Genomic DNA, 21,073 nt, shown 5'->3' with positions numbered 1-21,073 from the left:
TTACAGTCGCCTTCGTCAGTAATAGCTCATTCCACAGGTTCTGTGGGAATGTCAGGACCAGCTGGTCGTGGAGCGTCTACGACGCGGCTACATAGCCTTCAGTGCACACGTTTGTGCGCGTTTACACGTTATTAAACGGTTGCGGCATCAGCATCTAGCTTTGGCTGCCTACTGTTACAAGTGTCAAACAGCTCTCCAGCCCACGAGGGAAGCTTTGGTACGTCCCAAGAGTACTCCAGTGACCCCTAGTGGATGAAAAAGAAAATAGGATTTTGGTACTTACCAGGTAAATCCTTTTCTTTGAATCCATAGGGGGCACTGGACGCCCACCCAGAGCAGTTTTACCTGGGTTGTTTTAAGCTCAGAGGAGCTTAGGGTAACACATTTTACCTGGTTTGTATTAAGCTCAGAGGAGCTTATGGTAACACATTTTCACCGATTGGTTCAAATTATAAAGGTCTATCGGTTATGGTGTCAACTGTTTAGTTGACAGTAACGTTATGGGTCAACTTTGTTGTTGTCCGTTATGTTATAGGAATTCTCCATTGTCAACCTCTCTATAGTAGTTCGCTCAGTAAAAACACTGAGGTCGTACACTGAGGTACTCTGGGATATGGAGGGGTGGAGAGTTCTAAATTTAAATATTCAGTGCCTTTGTTTCTGCTACGCCGTCCATATCCCAAGAGTACTCCAGTGCCCCCTATGGATTCAAAGAAAAGGATTTACCTGGTAAGTACCAAAATCCTATTTTAGCAAGCTTAGGCTATTTATACGCAGTGTATAGGCTATTTATACACAGAGTTGTGTATTTGCATGGGATGTCTGGAAAGACATTCGTACAGTGCAGTAAGTATGCTTTACCAAGACACATGATGGCAGGGGTAAAACTAAGGGAATTCAATTAGCAGCGAAAAGTTTTCACTGCTGAAAAAGGGAGGTAGACTGACTTTAACGCCCATGGCTATTCAATTACAATCCCCTTTTCCCCGCAACAGCCTTGTTGATGCCTGTTAAATTAGCGTGTTAGTGGGAGTTAACATGGGTTAAAGGGTATTAACACCGCATCCACGAAAAGTTCACTGTTTTTGTGTGATAAGTCATGGCAGCCCGTTAACCATTTGTTTTTGGGTTTTCGAGCCACTGAGACTGGTGAGAAAAAAAACCCAGTTAACTCCTGGCTTTGGGGCTAATTGGATAGCCCTAGGGGATCAATTAGACCCCTGTAATTTACAGCGGATAATTGAATTTTCCCTTTAATTGTGCGTGTTTGGCTGACTCCTTAATTGTATGTTAGTTAATCCAAAAGTAACTTTTGTCTCCATTAAATATAGCATTTATACGCTAATAGCTTTTGTTAAAGCATTTGCATTTTTTTTGTCTCCTTGTCAAACTTGCTAATAAATTTCTCAGCTAATTAAACTGAATTTAGTGCTACTGAGAAACTGAATTACAGGATTGTATGCATAAAACATTATGACAAAGCCAGTGTGCTGCAGTAAAATGGAAACTTAAATGGAGCATTGTGCTGAATCCACAGTAGCACTGTTTCTGGAATTCTTTGAACTTGAACAGTTTACCCATTTGCCTTACTTAACATTACTCCATTGTTTCTTTTGTAGACAAAACTATAAAGTTGTGGAAAATAAGTGAACGTGATAAAAGAGCGGAAGGTTACAACTTAAAGGACGATGACGGGAGACTACGTGACCCTTTTAGAATCACTTCCTTACGGGTGTGTGACCTTGCATTGGTTTATAGATAATAGCGGGAATCACTGTTGGTTATTCTGTTATCTGCAATATTAAGCTAAGGAGTCATGTAGTGATCTTACCGACTACAGCAAACCTTGCCGTAGACCACGATGACCCTAGCATCTGCTCTAAGCACCACCACACATGCGGTATAAGGGTAAACCGTATCATGAGCTCTAATAGTTCCCTGAGTTAGCCTGGGATAGGCCATGATAAATTGGGCAACTGGGAGCTAAAAGACCTGGTTATACTAATGATTATGCCATCGAACACCTAGACTGATTTCCATGCCAGTCTCAGACAAGCTTGTCCTGCCAGCACTCCCATTTCCCAGAAGTCTAGAGTAGCGCGATGTTATAGAGGAAGAAACAGGTTGGTGGTGACTAATGGGTGAAATGTATCGAGTGGGGAAGTCGTCCATAGCAGCCAATCAAAGTAATCAAATGGGGATTTGTCAAGTTCTGTTTGCAGAAGTGTTCTGCCAATATTTGAAAGCATATATGGTTGTGTAAATTATAAAGCTGATTAGCCGACTGTGGGAATACCTATAGTCCTCTTGTTGCTTTTCTGATCAGCAGAGGAGCAAACAATAGCAAGATGTTAAAAGTGGCTTATACAACCTAAATGTGCTGAAAAGGCCATACAGACAGACCTGTTTGGAGCAGTTTCTATGAATAATAGCATATTTGCTGAATAGGCTATACATCGTCCTATACGTGCATTTCATCTGCTTCATTTCTCCTCAGGTGCCAATACTGAAACCCATGGACCTAATGGTTGAAGCAAGTCCGAGGAGGATATTTGCAAATGCACATACATATCACATAAACTCTATTTCAGTAAATAGTGATCATGAAACATACCTCTCTGCAGATGATCTGAGAATTAATTTATGGCATTTAGAAATCACAGATAGAAGTTTTAGTATCCTTTTCTTGTGAAAATTGCAGTTATAAGGATGTGTCTACCATATTTCTAAATGGGGGGGGGGGGGGGGGGGTTTGCTTTATTTTCTTTCAGGTGTATTTTTGTTTCTTCCTAAAAATCTAAATGTAATATACCCACAAGGTCTGTTTTTGCCAATACAACACTGTACCTAACCTTCCAGATCCTTCTCTTTGGGAAGTTGGCAAACGTATTTAATCTACATTGTTGGTGATTTGGACATGTCATGCTAAAAGCTATGTGCATTGAGTGTGTTCAAAACTGCTGAGAAGGCCCCATGGTGGTTGGTGGTGGACAGGTTTGAAAGGGGGGGGGGGGGGGGGGTTGTCTGTAACCAATCAGGTTCCCAATCTGGCTTCTATTTCCTCTGACATGGGAGTTGAGGTTTTCAGGGGAGCTTGGTTGTATTGTTTTGTTGAAGTCATCCATCAACTTTTTTTAATATACTGCTGTCTCTTCCTTGCTTCCGTCTGTGATTGGCTCTACTGCTTTTATAGGAACGGACAGAGACTTTTATTTTCCTTGCTTTAGGGTAAAGTTGAGTTAGTGTCGGCGTATATTTGTAATGGCTACAGAAGTCATGGCAGAATGGGCAATGAAAATGTGTAAAATTGCCTGATGCACCTTGTACAAAGGCACAGACAACCAATTAAAGTAGTCCGTTCCACTTTGTACTAATCATTATATACACAAATACAAACAAATCTTATAGATGTGAAAATTTGAACAATTAGGATGACAATGATATGAGCTGTGGCCACAATATATATACCGCTTTGTATGTGTGTGCATGCAAAATCAGATGGGATTTCTGATAGCATTAAACCATTATATTATGCACATAGAATAAAAATAGAGGAATTTGCGCCCTGGGATTTATATTGTCCCCAGAAGTTAGAGAGAACCCCTTTAAGGTTTCACAATTACGTATCAACAAGTTTAAAACATAGTGGTCAACTGTTCCTTTTTAAAAAAAAATATTTAAAACAATACGTTAACAAGATTAATGTCCGTAACATCATCAATAGTATAATACGAATCTCCCTCATTGATCAGTTTAACGAAGACAGAGAAAAGTATGGTTAGATCTCTACTGTTCTTCTTTATCAAAGAACTCGGGAGTGACGTCGGATACAACAGAATGATAAACAAACGCGTTTAGTCTTGCACCAAGACTTCATCAGGGGTGTATCTAAAATCGTAGGACAGCTACGGAAGGGGAGGGGGGGGGGGGGGAGGCCTGAAAATTATAGTGTGTGGTTATTTTCTTTTTAGGGCCATCATCCCACCAACTAATCATCTGATCTGCCTTTATCAGCACTCTTGTCAGCGTGATGTTATTACGCTGCTTACACAGTGTAGTACCATGCCTGTTGTGGGCAGTGATGTAGTTACATGCCACCCAAACTCATATCTTTGGTCACTTACAGTGATCGTGCTGAGCCAAAGAGTGGGTCCTAAGGACCCCTCACTTTAAAAAATTGGGGTCCTAGCTGACCTTTTCTGGGTCCCATCAGAATGAAGGTAAATACAATTCTTTTTGAGATAGGAACTTAAAATGTAGTAGTTGCAGCATTGCTATTAACCACTTAACTGAAAATTTTTCCCTTCAAAACTGTTAATAACATTGGTTTTTATTTATTTAATAAAGTTTAAAAAGTGTTTTTCTAAATATTTAAACATTATAGTATGCACATCTGCAGAATGGATCGCCTCATCAAAAACGGGGGGACAGGGTGGGACGGGGCAGGTGAATGAAAGTTTAAAGACCCATTTAAACACACTTGGGGTACAGTCACAAAGTGTGCCAAAATCAGCTTATCTTTTTTTTTTTTTTTTTCTGGGGGGAATGTAAAGTCCTGTTATATAAACCTGTGTGTTTGGGTTTAAATTGCTTTTTATATGCTGAAACACTGTATTTTAAGCGCTTGTCTTAAAATAAATAAATAAATAAAAACGTTTGCTTTACATCCAGTTTTAAATCCTTCCAGCCCAGTGGCAGAACTTGTGAGTGGTGGGCCCAGGTTCACAATATTCGACGTGGCAGTGTGTGACTGAGAGGAACAGGGTGACGGGGAGTTATTGACAGAAGGAAGGAGAGCTGGTGGAAGGAAAAGGGTGAGAGGGGGAAGCAGTGGGTGATACGGAGAAGCACTAGAGATTGGAGCGGGTGAAAGGGAGAGGGTGTCTGAGTGAAGGTGAAGGGTAGAAGCAGAAGGCATATGAGGTGTCTGTAGGAGGGGAAAAAAGAGGGTAAATTGAGTTGAAAGGGTTCACTGGGGAGACGGAGAGAGATGGGGGGGTGAGATAGAGAGGGTGGAAATGGATAGAGGGGAGAGATAGAAAGGGAGAGAGACGGATAGAGTTGGGAGAAACAGGGGAGGAGGAAGATGAAGAGAGGGGGGAGGTGGAGAAAGAGGGGGTGATACAGGGAGGGAGATGGAGAGAGAGGGCAAGACTGAGGGGGGGGGGGATCAGAGGGAGGGAGTAAGCAATAGAGGCTTGTACTACTATAGTATTGCTTTTTCCTTCCTGGCCTGAAGTCAGTGGTGTTTACAATCAGGGGCTGCTATTGCGCATGGAGATGGCTGCCAGTGCCTCTGCGCATTCCTTCCATGGACTTTTGGCGCTGGGGACGGTCAGGACAGGGGTGTAATAGAAGTGGGAAAGGGATGGGTGCTGAGAGAGTGGCCCCAGTCCTCCCCTTCCAGCCCGGTGTCCGTGTTAGCAGCAATAGAGGAGGAGTTTAGAATAGTAAAATAGGTAAGGCACAGGCAGCATTTGAGTCTGAAGGGAGGAGCTGAGAGGGCTGAGCGACTCCGCCACCCCCTTCGGCTGGGAGTCAGGACCCGAGTGACTATCTGTGCAGTGGCCATCTTAATGCATTGCACTGGCGGTGAGCGGGTGGACAGTTGCAGCGCTGGTGGCGGCATTTAATTAATCACCGAAACTCGTTGTAAATGCTGAGTCTCGTGCCCCTGAACCAGCCCCCGCCACTGGAACAGCCAGACCCGCTCCCTCCCCCCACACAACTTGTAACAGCTTAAAGCAAAAGCTCCACCACCACCCTCAGCTGGCTGCAGGATCACCCGGCCCCCCTCTCCCCAGGCGCGGAACACTGAAAGCACTCATAGCCAGCCCCCTCTCCCTAGCCGCGGGTTACCCACTGCATCAGAGGCACAACTCGCCAAATTGAGGAGAGCTGCGCCATTATGTCCGGACTGGCAAGGCTCCACCTCCTGTTTTTAAAGCCTGCAGCCGGGCCACCATGCCATCACTCAATCTGGCAGGCTAGGGATTGGCTGCAGCGGAGCGTGTCCCAGGGACCCACCCATGTTGGAAAAGTGAGTCCCCAGTCAGGAAAACTGAGTAAAATACGCGCTATAGCGCATTTTTGCGAACACTGACTGATTTGTATTTCTTAATTGGTGGAGCGAGACACTTCAGGTTTGCGCCCTTACCAAGGTAGACGGTGACATCCAAAGCGTGATACCCAATATCCACTACAGCAGTGTTTTATGCTCAGTGCATCTGCAGTGCTACCGGCTAGAGTTACAGAAATGTAGACGTTCACACTGTAAATTGTGTAAAGACCCTTAACAGCGTTGTCAGACATTGTAGATATTAAGCCTGCTAACATGGAGGAATTGACGGAAGTTATCACAGCTGCTGAATTCCATCCTCATCAATGTAACGTGTTCGTCTACAGCAGTAGCAAAGGGACGATTAGACTCTGTGACATGCGGGACTCAGCCCTCTGCGATAGACATTCAAAATGTAAGCCAAAACATTATCATCCGTAGGTTGTTTTATTTTGTTTTGGTTTTTTGGGGGGGCGTGGGAATGGGGGTTCCCTATTGAAAATATTTTGACGCCGTATTTTAAGACCATATTCCCATTTTTAAAATCTGTTTCGGGATTGCTTCCTTTTGTTCAGCAAATGGTTATTACAGACCTAGGAATCCTCGAGTTATAAGACCCTGTTCTGCAAAAGTTTAGCATTGTCTAGTTGATATTTTATAACCAGCTACTAAAAATATAACCCATTTTTCTGGTTAGACTTGTTTTGTTTTTGGGTTTTTTTGGAGGACAAGGGAGCAGTCTGCACATCTGGTCTTGATTCTCTTCATATATTTCAGTTTTTGAAGAACCGGAGGATCCCAGCAGCAGGTCGTTTTTCTCTGAAATCATCTCTTCAATATCCGATGTCCAGTTCAGTCATAGTGGTCGCTACATGATGACAAGAGATTACCTGTCTGTCAAAGTGTGGGACCTCAACATGGAGAATAGGCCAGTAGAAACATATCAGGTGTGTGTTGTATCCATCTTGTAGTTTTTTTGTTTTTTTTTACACGTATTCGATCTGTATTCTTCATTTTTGTATTTGTTTTTTCTCTAACGTTCTAGTGGATGCTGGGGACTCCGTAAGGACCATGGGGAATAGACGGGCTCCGCAGGAGACAGGGCACTTTAAGAAAGAATTTGGATTCTGGTGTGTTCTGGCTCCTCCCTCTATGTCCCTCCTCCAGACCTCAGTTAGAATCTGTGCCCGGACGAGCTGGGTGCTACTTAGTGAGCTCTCCTGAGCTTGCTAAAAAGAAAGTATTTTGTTAGGTTTTTTAGTTTCAGAGAGATCTGCTGGCAACAGGCTCTCTGCTACGTGGGACTGAGGGGAGAGAAGCAGCCCTACTCACTGAAGATAGGTCCTGCTTCTTAGGCTACTGGACACCATTAGCTCCAGAGGTATCATACACAGGATCGCACCCTTGGTCGTCCGATCCCGGAGCCGCGCCGCCGTCCCCCTCGCAGAGCCAGAAGACAGAAGCCGGTGACAGAAGCAAGAAGACTTCGAAATCGGCGGCAGAAGACTCCAGTCTTCATATGAGGTAGCGCACAGCACTGCAGCTGTGCGTCATTGCTCCCACACTAAACCCACATACTCCGGTCACTGTAGGGTGCAGGGCGCAGGGGGGGGCGCCCTGGGCAGCAATTAGAGACCTCTTTGGCAAAAGTTTGCATAATATACAGTTGGGCACTGTATATATGTATGAGCCCCCGCCAAAATTGTACATGAAAGCGGGACAGAAGCCCGCCGTCGAGGGGGCGGGACTTCTTCCTCAGCACTCACCAGCGCCATGTTTTTTCTCCACAGCACCGCTGAGAGGAAGCTCCCCAGTCTCTCCCCTGCAGTTACACGGTAGAAGAGGGTAAAAAGAGAGGGGGGCACATAATTAGGCGCAAAAATCAATATAAACAGCAGCTACTGGGTTAACATTAAGTTACTGTGTTATTCCTGGGTTAAAAGCGCTTGGGTGTGTGCTGGCATACTCTCTCTCTGTCTCTCCAAAGGGCCTTATGGGGGAATTGTCTTCAGATGAGCATTCCCTGTGTGTGTGGTGTCGGTACGTGTGTCGACATGTCTGAGGTAAAAGGCTCCCCTAAGGAGGAGATGGAGCAAATGTGTGTGTGAGGGTGTGTCAGTCGACAACGCCGACACCTGTTTGGATATGTGTAATTAAGTGCCAAGGTGAATTTATTGCACAAAAGATTAGAGAACAGAGAGGGAATCTACCCATGTCTGTCCCTATGTCGCAGAGACCTTCAGAGTCTCTCAAGGCTTACTATCCAAAATAATAGACACTGATATCGACACGGAGTTTGTCTCCAGTGTCGACTACGATAATGCAAAGTTACAGCCAAAATGGCAGAAAAGTATTCAATATATGATTATTGTAATAAAAGATGATTTGCATATCACTGATGACTCATCTGTCCCTGACACAAGGGTACACATGTTTAAGGGGAAGAAAGCTGAGGTAAATTTCCCTCCTCTCATGAGGAAAAAGAGCGGGAATCTCCAGACAAGAGACTGCAGTTTCCCACAAAGAATTCTCAGGCAGTATCCTTTCCCCACTAGGGCCAGGATATGATGGGAATCTTCCCCTAGGGTGTCACGTTTGCCCAAAAGGTAGCCCTGACGTAACAGCTATTCTCAGGGATCCTGCAGATAGCGTGCACATTCTGGTACACTACTCAGACCGGCGATTGTGTCGGCATGGGTTTATAGCGCTGTGGCAGCGTGGACAGGTACCTTATCAGCAGAGATTGAGACCCTAGTATGTATATAGATATACATATGTATAGTGTGTGTGTGTGTGTGTGTGTGTATATATATATATATATATATATATATATATATATATGTATGTATATATATATAAAAGATGCTGTCTTAAGAGATAGGTATATATATATAACATGCCCAAAGAGACATGAGTATACTGGGTCCTAGAGTCAAAGCTATGTCGATTTCTGCTTGACGTGTCCTGTAGAATATGCAATGGACAGATGATGCCGACTTAAGAGGCATATGGAAGGCTGAGGATTGTGTGGAGAAGGGTTCTCGGACCTGGTCTCCACAGCTATAGCTGGTAATTCTGATATTTTGCCTTATATTCCTGCACAGACTAGGAAAGCACGACATTATCAAATGCAGCCTTTCGAATAAAGAAACAAGAAAGTCCGAGGTGCGTCCTTTCTTGCCAGAGGCGGGGGCAAAGGAAAGAAGCTGCACAACACAGCTAGTTCCCAGGAACAGAAGTCCTCCCCGGCCTCTACAAAAATCCACCGCATGTCGCTGGGGCTCCACAGGCGGAGCTAGGCCCAGTGGGGGCACGCCTTCGTAAGTTCAGCCACAAGTGGGTTCACTCCCTGTTAGATCCCTGGGCAATAGATATTGTGTCTCAGGGATACGAGCTGGACTTTGAGAAGATGCCCTCTCACCGACGGCCCTGCCGGCTTCCCCCCACGAGAGGGAAACAGTGTTAACTGCAATTCACAAATTGTATCTTCAACAGGTGGTGGTCAAGGTTCCCCTCCTTCAACAAGGAGGGGGTTATTAGTTGTAGTCCCGAAACCAGACTGTTCGGTCAGACCCATATTGAATTTAAAATCCCTGAACATATACCTGAAAAGGTTCAAGTTCAAGATGGAATCGCTAAGAGCGGTCATTGCAAGCCTGAAAGGGGGAGATTTTATGGTGACTCGGGACATAAAGGATGCATACCTTCATGTCCCCATTTATCCACCTCATCAGGCGTACCTCAGAATTGCGGTACGGGATTGTCATTACCAATTTCAGACGTTGCCGTTTGGTCTCTCCACGGCCTTGAGAATATTCGCCAAGGTAATGGCGGGAATGATGGTGCTCCTGCGGAAGCAAGGTGTCCCTATTATCACGTACTTGGATGATCTCTTCATAAAAGTGAGATCAAGAGAGCAGTTGCTGAACAGCGTATCACTTTCTCTGGAAGTGTAACGGCAACACGGCTGGATTCTATATATTCCAAAGTCGCAATTGGTTCTTACAGTTCATCTGCCTCTCCTAGGCATGATCCTAGACACAGGCCAGAAAATGGTTTATCTCCCGATAGAGAGAGCTCAGGAGCTCGTGACACTGGCCAGGAATCTATTAAAACCAAAACAGGTGTCAGTGCATCACTGCACTCGAGTCCTGGGAAGGAGGGTGGCATCATACGAGGCCATTCCCTTCGGCAGGTTCCATGCGAGGACCTTCCAATGGGACTTACTGGACAAGTGGTCCGGATCACATCTTCAGATTAATCACCCTATCCCCCAGGGCCAGGGTGTCTCTCCTGTGGTGGCTGCAGAGTGCTCACCTTCTCGAAGGTCGCAGATTCGGCATTCAGGACTGGGTCCTGGTGACCACGGATGCAAGCCTCCGAGGGTGGGGGGCAGTCACACGGAAGAAATTTCCAAGGGCTGTGGTCAAGGCAGGAGACTTGCCTTCACATCAATATCCTGGAACTAAGGGCCATATACAACGCCCTAAGTCAAGCGGAGACCCTGCTTCGCGACCAACCGGTTCTGATTCAGTCAGACAACATCACCGCAGTGGTAGATCTATAAAAACAGACACTATGTGCGCAAGTCCCCTTAGTATAAATGCATGTTAATTTCGAAAAGAAAATAGAGAAAAGAGTGGGATATAGTTGGGATGGGATGTAGCTGGAAAGATTTTGGAAATGGTGCAAGCCAACAGGTAGACTAGTACCCTTACTAGTATGAACTGAATCAGAAATAGAAAAATAGAAAAATACCTTGGCGCACCAGGGGTTAAAGAAAAGAGTACCAGAAGGGAATGGTCAGACTAATTTGAATTAGAATTTATTTATGCATTAAGACACATTTGACATATTTATAAAATCCTATAAAAGTTAACACAAGTTATCTTTGCATAACCTATTAAGTACAACAATAAAATGATTATGGCAACTTGATGTCTTTCGCCAATAATTGTATCAATGTGCCAATACTTATAGTTATAATTTCATATTCGTCCCAAAAAGCATAGTGCACAGGAAAAATAAAAGGTCCCGAAATCTGTTTATCCCACACGGGTGACACTAAATGTCTTTTATAAAAGCAGTCTTTAAATGATAGGGACTTCCCTATAAAGACATACAGCCGTGTGTGACCTTGTCCCAGCAGCTCAATTGAATAGCTGATGGACTTTTTGGGATGGTCACTGAACTTAAATGTCTAGGTGGCTCCCAGCCCTCCTCTTTCCTACACACCTCAAGTGTGTGAGCTGGTGCTCGTAAGATGACAGTACCTGTGGATGAGCAATGTCCAGAGTCCTCCGTGCCTTCCTCTCCCGGGTCCGAATCTCGTGGACCTCCGGTGAAGCCGGGCAGCCGATTCCCAGAGCTACGATACGGCTTGTACCGTCTGGCCCGCAAGCGTGGAACGCAGGCCAGTCGCTTCCGGTTTCGCGGCTTCCGACTTCCGGGATAGCGAGTCGTCAACGGGTCAGTTGAAATTAGAATTGAACTCCTATTCCTTCGTTCAGCATGCAGTGATCCAACGCGTTTCTCCCATACAGGGCTTCCCTGACGAAGCCCTGTATGGGAGAAACGCGTTGGATCACTGCATGCTGAACGAAGGAATAGGAGTTCAATTCTAATTTCAACTGACCCGTTGACGACTCGCTATCCCGGAAGTCGGAAGCCGCGAAACCGGAAGCGACTGGCCTGCGTTCCACGCTTGCGGGCCAGACGGTACAAGCCGTATCGTAGCTCTGGGAATCGGCTGCCCGGCTTCACCGGAGGTCCACGAGATTCGGACCCGGGAGAGGAAGGCACGGAGGACTCTGGACATTGCTCATCCACAGGTACTGTCATCTTACGAGCACCAGCTCACACACTTGAGGTGTGTAGGAAAGAGGAGGGCTGGGAGCCACCTAGACATTTAAGTTCAGTGACCATCCCAAAAAGTCCATCAGCTATTCAATTGAGCTGCTGGGACAAGGTCACACACGGCTGTATGTCTTTATAGGGAAGTCCCTATCATTTAAAGACTGCTTTTATAAAAGACATTTAGTGTCACCCGTGTGGGATAAACAGATTTCGGGACCTTTTATTTTTCCTGTGCCCTATGCTTTTTGGGACGAATATGAAATTATAACTTTAAGTATTGGCACATTGATACAATTATTGGCGAAAGACATCAAGTTGCCATAATCATTTTATTGTTGTACTTAATAGGTTATGCAAAGATAACTTGTGTTAACTTTTATATGATTTTATAAATATGTCAAATGTGTCTTAATGCATAAATAAATTCTAATTCAAATTAGTCTGACCATTCCCTTCTGGTACTCTTTTCTTTAACCCCTGGTGCGCCAAGGTATTTTTCTATTTCTGAAACATCACCGCAGTGGCTCATGTAAACCGCCAAGGCGGCACAAGGAGCAGGGTGGCGATGGTTAAAGCCACCAGAATTCTTCGCTGGGCGGAGAATCACGTAAGCGCACTGTCAGCAGTGTTCATTCCGGGAGTGGACAACTGGGAAGCAGACTTCCTCAGAAGGCACGACCTCCACCCGGGAGAGTGGGGACTTCATCAAGAAGTCTTCATGCAGATTGCAAGTCGGTGGGAACTGCCACAGGTGGACATGATGGCATCCCGCCTCAACAAAAAGCTGCAGAGATATTGCGCCAGGTCAAGAGACCCTCAGGCGATAGCTGTAGACGCACTGGTGACACCGTGGGTGTTCCCGTCGGTCTATGTATTTCTTCCTCTCCTAAGGTGCTGAGAATCATAAGGAAAAGAGGAGTGGGAACAATACTCTTTGTTCCAGAATGGCCAAGAAGGACTTGGTATCCAGATCTGCAAGAAATGCTCACAGAGGACCCGTGGCATCTGCCTCTAAGACAGGACTTGTGCAACAGGGGCCCTGTCTGTTCCTAGACTTACTGCGGCTGCGTTTGACGGCATGGCGGTTGAACGCCGGATCCTAGCAGAAAAAGGCATTCCGGATGAGGTCATTCCTACGCTGATAGAGGCTAGGAAGGATGTGACGGCTCAACATTATCACCGTATATGGCGAAAATATGTTGCTTGGTATGAGGCCAGGAATGCCCCTACAGAGGAATTCCAGCTGGGCCGTTTTCCTTCACTTCCTACAGTCGGGAGTGACTTTGGGCCTGAAATTGGGTTCCATTAAGGTCCAGATTTCGGCCCTATCCATTTTCTTTAAAAAAAGAACTGGCTTCTCTTCCTGAAGTTCAGACGTTGTAAAGGGAGTGCTGCATGTTCAGCCCCCTTTTGTGCCTCCAGTGGCACCTTGGGATCTTAACGTGGTGTTGAGTTTCCTGAAGTCACACTGGTTTGAGCCACTCAAAATCGCGGAGTTAAAATTTCTCACGTGGAAGGTGGTCATTCTCTTAGCCTTGGCTTTAGCTAGGCGTGTGTCAGAATTGGCGGCTTTGTCACATAAAAGCCCCTATCTGGTTTTTCCATATGGACAGGGCAGAATTTCGGACCCGTCCGCAATTTCTGCCAAAAGTGGTGTCATCTTTTCATATGAACCAACCTATTGTGGTGCCTGTGGCTACTCGTGACTTGGAGGATTCCGAGTTACTAGATGTGGTCAGGGCTTTGAAGGTTTATGTAGCCAGAACGGCTAGAGTCAGGTAAACTGAGTCGCTGTTTATCCTGTATGCACCCAACAAGCTGGGTGCTCCCGCTTCAAAGCAAACTATTGCTCGCTGGATCTGTAACACGATTCAGCAGGCTCATTCTGCGGCTGGATTGCCGCTTCCAAAATCAGTAAAAGCCCACTCCATAAGGCAGGTGGGCTCTTCTTGGGCGGCTGCCCGAGGGGTTTCGGCATTACAGCTTTGCCGAGCAGCTACTTGGTCAGGTTCGAACACTTTTGCAAAGTTTTACAAGTTTGATACCTTGGCTGAGGAGGCCCTTGTGTTTGCTCGTTCGGTCCTGCAGAGTCATCCGCACTCTCCCGCCCGTTTGGGAGCTTTGGTATAATCCCCATGGTCCTTACGGAGTCCCCAGCATCCACTAGGACGTTAGAGAAAATAAGATTTTACTTACCGGTAAATCTATTTCTCGTAGTCCGTAGTGGATGCTGGGCGCCCGTCTTCTGCAATGCTTGTATATAGTTATTGCTTAAATAAGGGTTATGTTTGGTTGCATCAGGGTTGATCTGATGCTCCGTTGTTGTTCATACTGTTAACTGGGTAAATTTATCACGAGTGATACGTTATGATTGGTGTGACTGGTACGAGTCTTGCCCTGGATTCCAAAATCCTTTCCTTGTACTGTCAGCTCTTCCGGCACAGTTTCTCTAACTGAGGTCTGGAGGAGGGACATAGAGGGAGGAGCCAGAACACACCAGAATCCAAATTCTTTCTTAAAGTGCCCTGTCTCCTGCGGAGCCCGTCTATTCCCCATGGTTCTTACGGAGTCCCCAGCATCCACTACGGACTACGAGAAATAGATTTACCGGTAAGTAAAATCTTATTTTTATTTTTGCATTTTGCAGGTCCATGAATATCTTCGAAGTAAACTTTGTTCATTATATGAAAATGACTGCATCTTTGACAAGTTTGAATGCTGCTGGAATGGATCGGACAGGTGAGGACGGGTGGTTTTCTCAGTGTTACTACTAGCGGTAGCATGTACTGAGAAGATGCAGGCACTGCTTCGGTCCTTCAAACACCACCCGTTACTTCATGGTGGCACAACTTAATAATGGGTTTTGGTGCAAAAAAAAAAAGTGGATATTCATTCCCTTTTTATTTTTACAATGCTTCAAGGATCACAAAAGACAAAACATGTAACATTAAAGCCTATACATGTTATTGGTAGAATGTCACGTACGTTTTTGTGGGGACACAATCAATTTGCCGGCAGTCGGGATTCCGGCAGTCAGGATACAGACTCTCGAATCCCGACAGCCAACAATGCCGAGAGCCAGTATCCCAGTTCACAGGGGCTATTCCCACTTGTGGGTGTCCACGACACCCATAGAGTGAGAATAGATCCTGTGGCGAGCGCAAAGAGACGGCGCAACCGCAGCGTGGTGAGCGCAGCAATCCCGCAAGGAGACTCTTATCGCTCTCCCCGCTGCCAGCATTCTGGCGGGTGGGATGCCGCTGTCGGGATACTGACAGCCGGCATCCTGTCCGCCGGGAATACATATGTATTCCATTTCTGTGTACCTCTGTTGTTCAGCACCTGTGGAGGAATACCTTTACCCTTGTGACACTGGAAGACATTTTTGAGGACCTAAAGCTAGAAAGCCCTAGCACTAAAACTGACCTATCCGCTCTGTTTTGATCAGGCTTTTTTGTGTATTCCCCTTTCAGAGTGCACAAATTACCCGGTATAATGCTGGGTCGACGCGGGTTGCTGTGCGGTGTGAAAAAGTCACTCCCGAATTCCTGGGTCGCCTGACCCCGGTAATTCAACTCTGAAATAAAAAAGGGTTATTACCGGATCAGGTGCAGTGTGAACGGGTTACCCAGGCCGATGCGACCCGGTACCTGTTCGTGGCATAGGGATGATCTCATCTCCCAGCACCGTCTCTGCACCTGCCGCCGCGGTCCCTGCCCCTGATGGCAACCCAACCTGGCATATTGCCGGGTCGTGTAGCAAGTTTTCATGGTCCAATTTCAGGTCGCGACCCGGCATTTGCGATCTGAAAGCAGTATCCGAGAACTAAAAAGGAGTCCGCTGTAGGTTTCTTTAACCTCATAGAAATTAATATTGGGGGTAATTCTGAGTTGATCGCAGCAGGATTTTTGTTAGCAGTTGGGCAAAACCATGTGCACTGCAGGGGAGGCAGATATAACATGTGCAGAAAGAGTTAGATCTGGGTGGGTTATTTTGTTTCTGTGCAGGGTAAATACAGGCTGCTTTATTTTTACACTGCATTTTAGATTGCAGATTGAACTCACCACACCCAAATCTATCTCTCTCTGCACATGTTATATCTGCCCCCACCCCCCCCCCCCCCCTGCTGCAGTGCACATGGTTTTGCCCAACTGCTAAAAAAAATTCCTGCTGCGATCAACTTGGAATTACCCACATTGTGCAGTACCATAACCTTAAAGCATTTCCACTTGAAATTGGTGTAATACCCATTTGCTCCAAGAATGAGCGAATGCTCTAGGAAGCAGCGGTCCATGGGTTGATAAAACAGCAGGTTTCCGGTTGGAAGACCGAACAGATTTTTGTACACTTATGTCCAATGCTTTGGAACTCAAAGATTATGGGGGGTATTCAATTGTAGTCGGACCTATTCAATCCCCCTGCCATTTTTCCGACAAGTTGGCAATTTCCGACTTGTCGGAAACCACGTGGATCTGCCGAATAGTCGCGGATCCACTTGTTTTGTCGGAATCATGGCCAAATCTGACAGGTTTTAGCCCAGTTTCCGACAATGTCAATCTGAATTTTAAAAAAAGTTGGATTGGCATTGTCTGGAATGGCCAAATCCTGGCAGATTTGGCCGCTCATTGAATACTGAGATGTCTGATCCTTTCACATCAATTGAATATACCGCTATGGCAGCATGAAGGACCTGTTAACCTTCGTTAATGACAATGGTCAAGTGGCAGATTGCCCTATGAAAAAACTAGTGTTAGGAAATGAGGGGGTTAAATAACTTGACCAGTGTGTGGGCTTGATAGAAATTGTTTTTAAACAGGGCTGTCCTGTATAAACCAGGGTACATGATCTTCTTCCACAAGAGATTTTACCGCCACGTGTGGGTTGTTTTTTTAATAGAATTAAACCTCAACACACCAGCTTTTTATGCATTACATTAGTTGTTATTCAGATGATTACGGAAAATACTGTTCATGACACTGTAGGTTGTGGTTTTATTTGTAAGTAGTAACTTTATACAATTTGTGTAGGCAAGACTTGATTTTTAAAGGATGTTTTTTTTTGTTTGTTTTTTATGCAGTGCTATCATGACTGGTTCTTACAACAACTTCTTCAGAATGTTTGACAGAAATACACGTCGGGATATTACCTTGGAAGCGTCTAGGGAGAGCAGCAAGCCTCGTGCCATTTTAAAGCCAAGAAAAGTCTGTACAGGTGGTAAGCGGAAGAAAGATGAGATCAACGTTGACAGCTTAGATTTCAACAAAAAGATTCTACACACTGCATGGCACCCTAAAGAGAATATTATTGCTGTTGCTGCCACCAATAATTTGTATATATTTCAGGACAAAGTTAATTAAATGACATTTTTCTTATTTTTTTTTTTATTTTTTTCGCCTCCATTTATTTTTTCTTTGAGGACAAAGTGTTATTCTTGCATAGCTAAACCTAGTTGTTTATCTGTAAAAGATCAGACTGTATTGTCCTTCCAGTAAAGAACATGGATACACATCCCTTTTGTAGAAATATAATGGAAAGCTGGCCTGGATTTATTTCACGGCAGCACTCCCTCCGTCTTCAACAAGGCGAAAGGCAGAGTGTGCACATCCCAAAATGCAAACCCACTAGAAGCAGAATTGATTGAGTGCTCGACATGTATTTAATTTTTAGCCTTATTTTTTATTTTATTTCTTTTTCCATTTCTTAGACCAAAACAATTCTTGCAGAGGAAAACAAAATATACAATGATTTTTTTCGTACATTTTCTAACGGCTGAACTATATAAATTGGGTCCTTTTTAAAAACATGCATCGTGTTTTTGCCTGTAACATTCCTCCTCTGGCCTCCCTCCCCTCTCTCTCTCTCTCTCTCTCTCTCTCTCTCTCTCTCTCTCTCTCTCTCTCTCTCTCTCTCTCTCTCTCTCTCTCTCTCTCTCTCTGGGCTTACATATTTTTTACATTTGAGCACTTAGAACCTGGTTAAGGTCAGAAAAAAAATTATTTTATTTTTTCCTTCTTCCCTTGTATATTTAATCACTGTATCAATAACCACACCTCGTGGAAACCACTTAATAAAAACAAGAAAGTATAAAAAAGTGTTTTTAAATTTGAACTTTATGTATTCAGTTTTATTTTTATTGCATGTTCCTTGATTGTCCCAGGATGAACTACATTTTTTTAACATCCATGTAGTACAACATCCTTTTAACGGTTTATTAACACCAGCATATCTCTTAAATGGATCTGCTGTGGCCAGAGAACGGGAGAAATCCAGTATGCATCTCCAGACATTTACATAAAGAAAAATAGTGCATGCACCGTTTTACAGTGCGTCCTGTAAGAAACTGCATGCACTGTATAGTGATGGTTTTTCTGCTCTACTTCGGAGTGAAGAACACACAAGATCAGATACAGAAGAAATTGCCCATTCCTAATTTTGTTTTTTCATAGCGGTTATTCTGGAGACAGCATAACTGTTTTTCTTGTAACCGGTGGGCCTCAACAAATGAGAATAAAAATACAGGGATTTTGCACAGTATTATGCTGAATAGTTCCTACATGTAAACAAAAATTGTAAAAGTATACCTAATGTGCATTATGTTTTTATTTATTTTGTCTAGAATTTTTTTTATTTACAATTTTTTTTTTTCATATCTTACATCTATCATTCAACCCAAGATAGATTTAATTTGCAAATGCCAAACTTTTTTTTTTTCCCCTTCTCTATACTGTACACAAATTGCCACAAAGAACAAATAGGTTTAACTATAAACAGCTACTTGAGTCTTGTCTGTTTCATAATGCTAAGTAATAAATTGCATTTAGTAATTGGAAACAGACCGGTACTGAGTGCAAGAATTTTGTGTCTCCTCTGTGACTAGATTTATTGACCTATACTGTTTTTTAATAAAATCAAGGTCAATAATGGTAATTTTGACAGTAATATGCAAGAACAAAATATTTACCTCATTCTTAATGACAATAGAGTGCCACTCTTCACATTAGGTGTAGGTAAAACTAAAAATCTGACCTAAAAATATATGAAACGGAAAACAAAAAATCCTATATTGTATATTGATTGTGACACTATTTCCAAATACCTAACTAGTGGAACTTTTTGGGCCATTAAATCTGACCACGTTCATGAAATATCAAACAGACCTATACAACAGGATTGTATATATTTGTTCAATTATTTTGACCAAAAAGTTTAATAAATTTTAAATGTTTACCTGAATTTGAATTGTGTATTTTGATAACTTACTGGGTTTATTTTATTTCTTTTTTGCTTTTTCTGACCTTGTTTTACTCTTCAGAATCCGTTCTTAAATATTAAAAACACTGACAGAAAATATTTAATTGTGGGCTACTTGAATGTTTCTTTCCTAACTAGCACTGATTTTTTCATTCCTAAAAAAAAAAAAAATGAATAACTAAAACACACTTGTGTATATTAAGGAACTATATATGAAAGTTATAAATTAAGATTTGGGAGCTTAAAAGAACTGAATATATTTAAGATAAAATTAATCACAAAAAACTACTTCTCTAAAGATGTTAGGCAGACAAGTGTGTCAGACAAGTGAGCCTCTTGCTCTGAAATTGCTGATAATAACTTAAACTTTGAAAGGCAATTTGTACATTATGAAACATTGCAAGCTCTGTTAAGGTATAGAAGCTTTTATGTACTGTATATTTGTGAATAGTAGTAGTTACTCTATATTGGGTAGGTTGCATTTTGGCTTTGTAAGTTAATGTAAGTTTTATTAAACTTATCTATGCTAAATTATTTTAACATTTTGTTTTGGATTTACCAAAATAAACTCCTTTTAGAAATAAGAAATCTTAAATTATTTGAGCGATCAACTAGCAAATATGGTTTACTCTAGACCAATAACACTCTGCTCCAGCATGTGTATTTTGTTGGCTGTTTATAAGTTGGGTGCTGTAGCCTGAAAATATTTGGCTGCAGAGTATTGCAGAAAAATGTAATCCTTTAAGGCTCCCCCCCCCCCCCCCCCCCCCCTCCCTTGTTACAACCACCACTTACCTCCTCCACCAGATGATGGAGACCTTTTTCTTTCTCTGTTTGTACCTGGCAAGTCAGTATTTTTTTTTCTCCTGCAGGGTGCACAGGTTATCCACAGGATAAACATTGGGATATGAGGTAGCAACAGCGGATTGGCACCAACGATCAAAGCTTTCGGCCTCCCAGAACGCAATGGGCCAGTTCCCTACTTTCCTGGCTCAGGCAATTCAGTTTTTTGGGGGGGTTTTTGTGTGGCAGGAGCGAGCCGGACCACGATCTTTGGGCTGCTGATTTTTACAGCCATAAGCCTAATGTCTCTGCTCACTCTACTCGTAAAGGTAGGTCCGTCATGGGCAGCATAACGTGGTGCTTCAGCTGAACAGATATGTAAGGCAGCCACATGGTCTTCCATTAACACATTCATTAAACATTATGCCTATGATACCTTTGCCTCTCAGGACGCTGAATTCGGGCAAAGGATTCTTCTGGACAATCACAGGGACCCCACCCTCCTGATGCACCTCTTTTGAGGATCCTTTTACTCACTAACCTCTTCCTTCCTTCTTGTACGGAAGGGTATGCATGTGTGTTCTCGCCTGATTAGGGCTCTCTATGATGCTCTTGCCTTGAGCTTTGAAAAACAACTGAATTGCCTGAGCCAGGAGGTGGGGATTTAGGGGACTGGCCCATTGCATTCTGGGAGGCCTAAAGCTTTGATCATTGGTGCCAATCTGCTGTCGCTACCTCATATCCCAATGTTTATCCTGTGGATACTGTGGAGTTAGGAGAAATAGTTATCGACGGTAAGTCTACCATAACTGAAATTTTTTTTCTCTGGCAGGGTCCACAGGTTATCCACAGGATAACAATGGTATATGATGAAGCGACAGCGGATTTGCACCAATCGGTCAAAGCTTTTCCAGCCTCCCAGCATGCAACGGGCCCGTCCATATATCCCCACCTCCTTGCTCAGGCAAATCAGTTTTCTCTCTTGTCCTAGTGGATGCTGGGGACTCCGAAAGGACCATGGGGAATAGCGGCTCCGCAGGAGACTGGGCACAAAGTAAAAGCTTTAGGATTAGCTGGTGTGCACTGGCTCCTCCCCCTATGACCCTCCTCCAAGCCTCAGTTAAG

At 43.9% G+C, this 21,073-nt stretch overlaps 1 protein-coding gene across 1 annotated transcript in view; it reads left to right on the top strand.

The window, feature by feature from the left end:
* PPP2R2D (protein phosphatase 2 regulatory subunit Bdelta) overlaps window positions 1–19,147 on the top strand; it is a 163,120-nt gene extending 143,973 nt beyond the window's left edge. The window contains exons 5-10 of the mRNA XM_063962189.1: window positions 1,620–1,732; window positions 2,498–2,675; window positions 6,309–6,473; window positions 6,836–7,005; window positions 14,562–14,653; window positions 16,992–19,147. Coding sequence (XP_063818259.1) covers window positions 1,620–1,732; window positions 2,498–2,675; window positions 6,309–6,473; window positions 6,836–7,005; window positions 14,562–14,653; window positions 16,992–17,271 — 998 coding nt within the window. The 3' untranslated portion in view covers window positions 17,272–19,147. The remainder of the gene's footprint in view (window positions 1–1,619; window positions 1,733–2,497; window positions 2,676–6,308; window positions 6,474–6,835; window positions 7,006–14,561; window positions 14,654–16,991) is intronic.
* The last annotated feature ends 1,926 nt before the right edge of the window (window positions 19,148–21,073 follow it).

Source organism: Pseudophryne corroboree, chromosome 3 (assembly GCF_028390025.1).
Source record: "Pseudophryne corroboree isolate aPseCor3 chromosome 3, aPseCor3.hap2, whole genome shotgun sequence".
Lineage (NCBI taxonomy): Eukaryota > Metazoa > Chordata > Amphibia > Anura > Myobatrachidae > Pseudophryne > Pseudophryne corroboree.
Note: the sequence above shows the minus strand (reverse complement) of the source record. Positions and strands in the feature narration are given on the sequence as shown.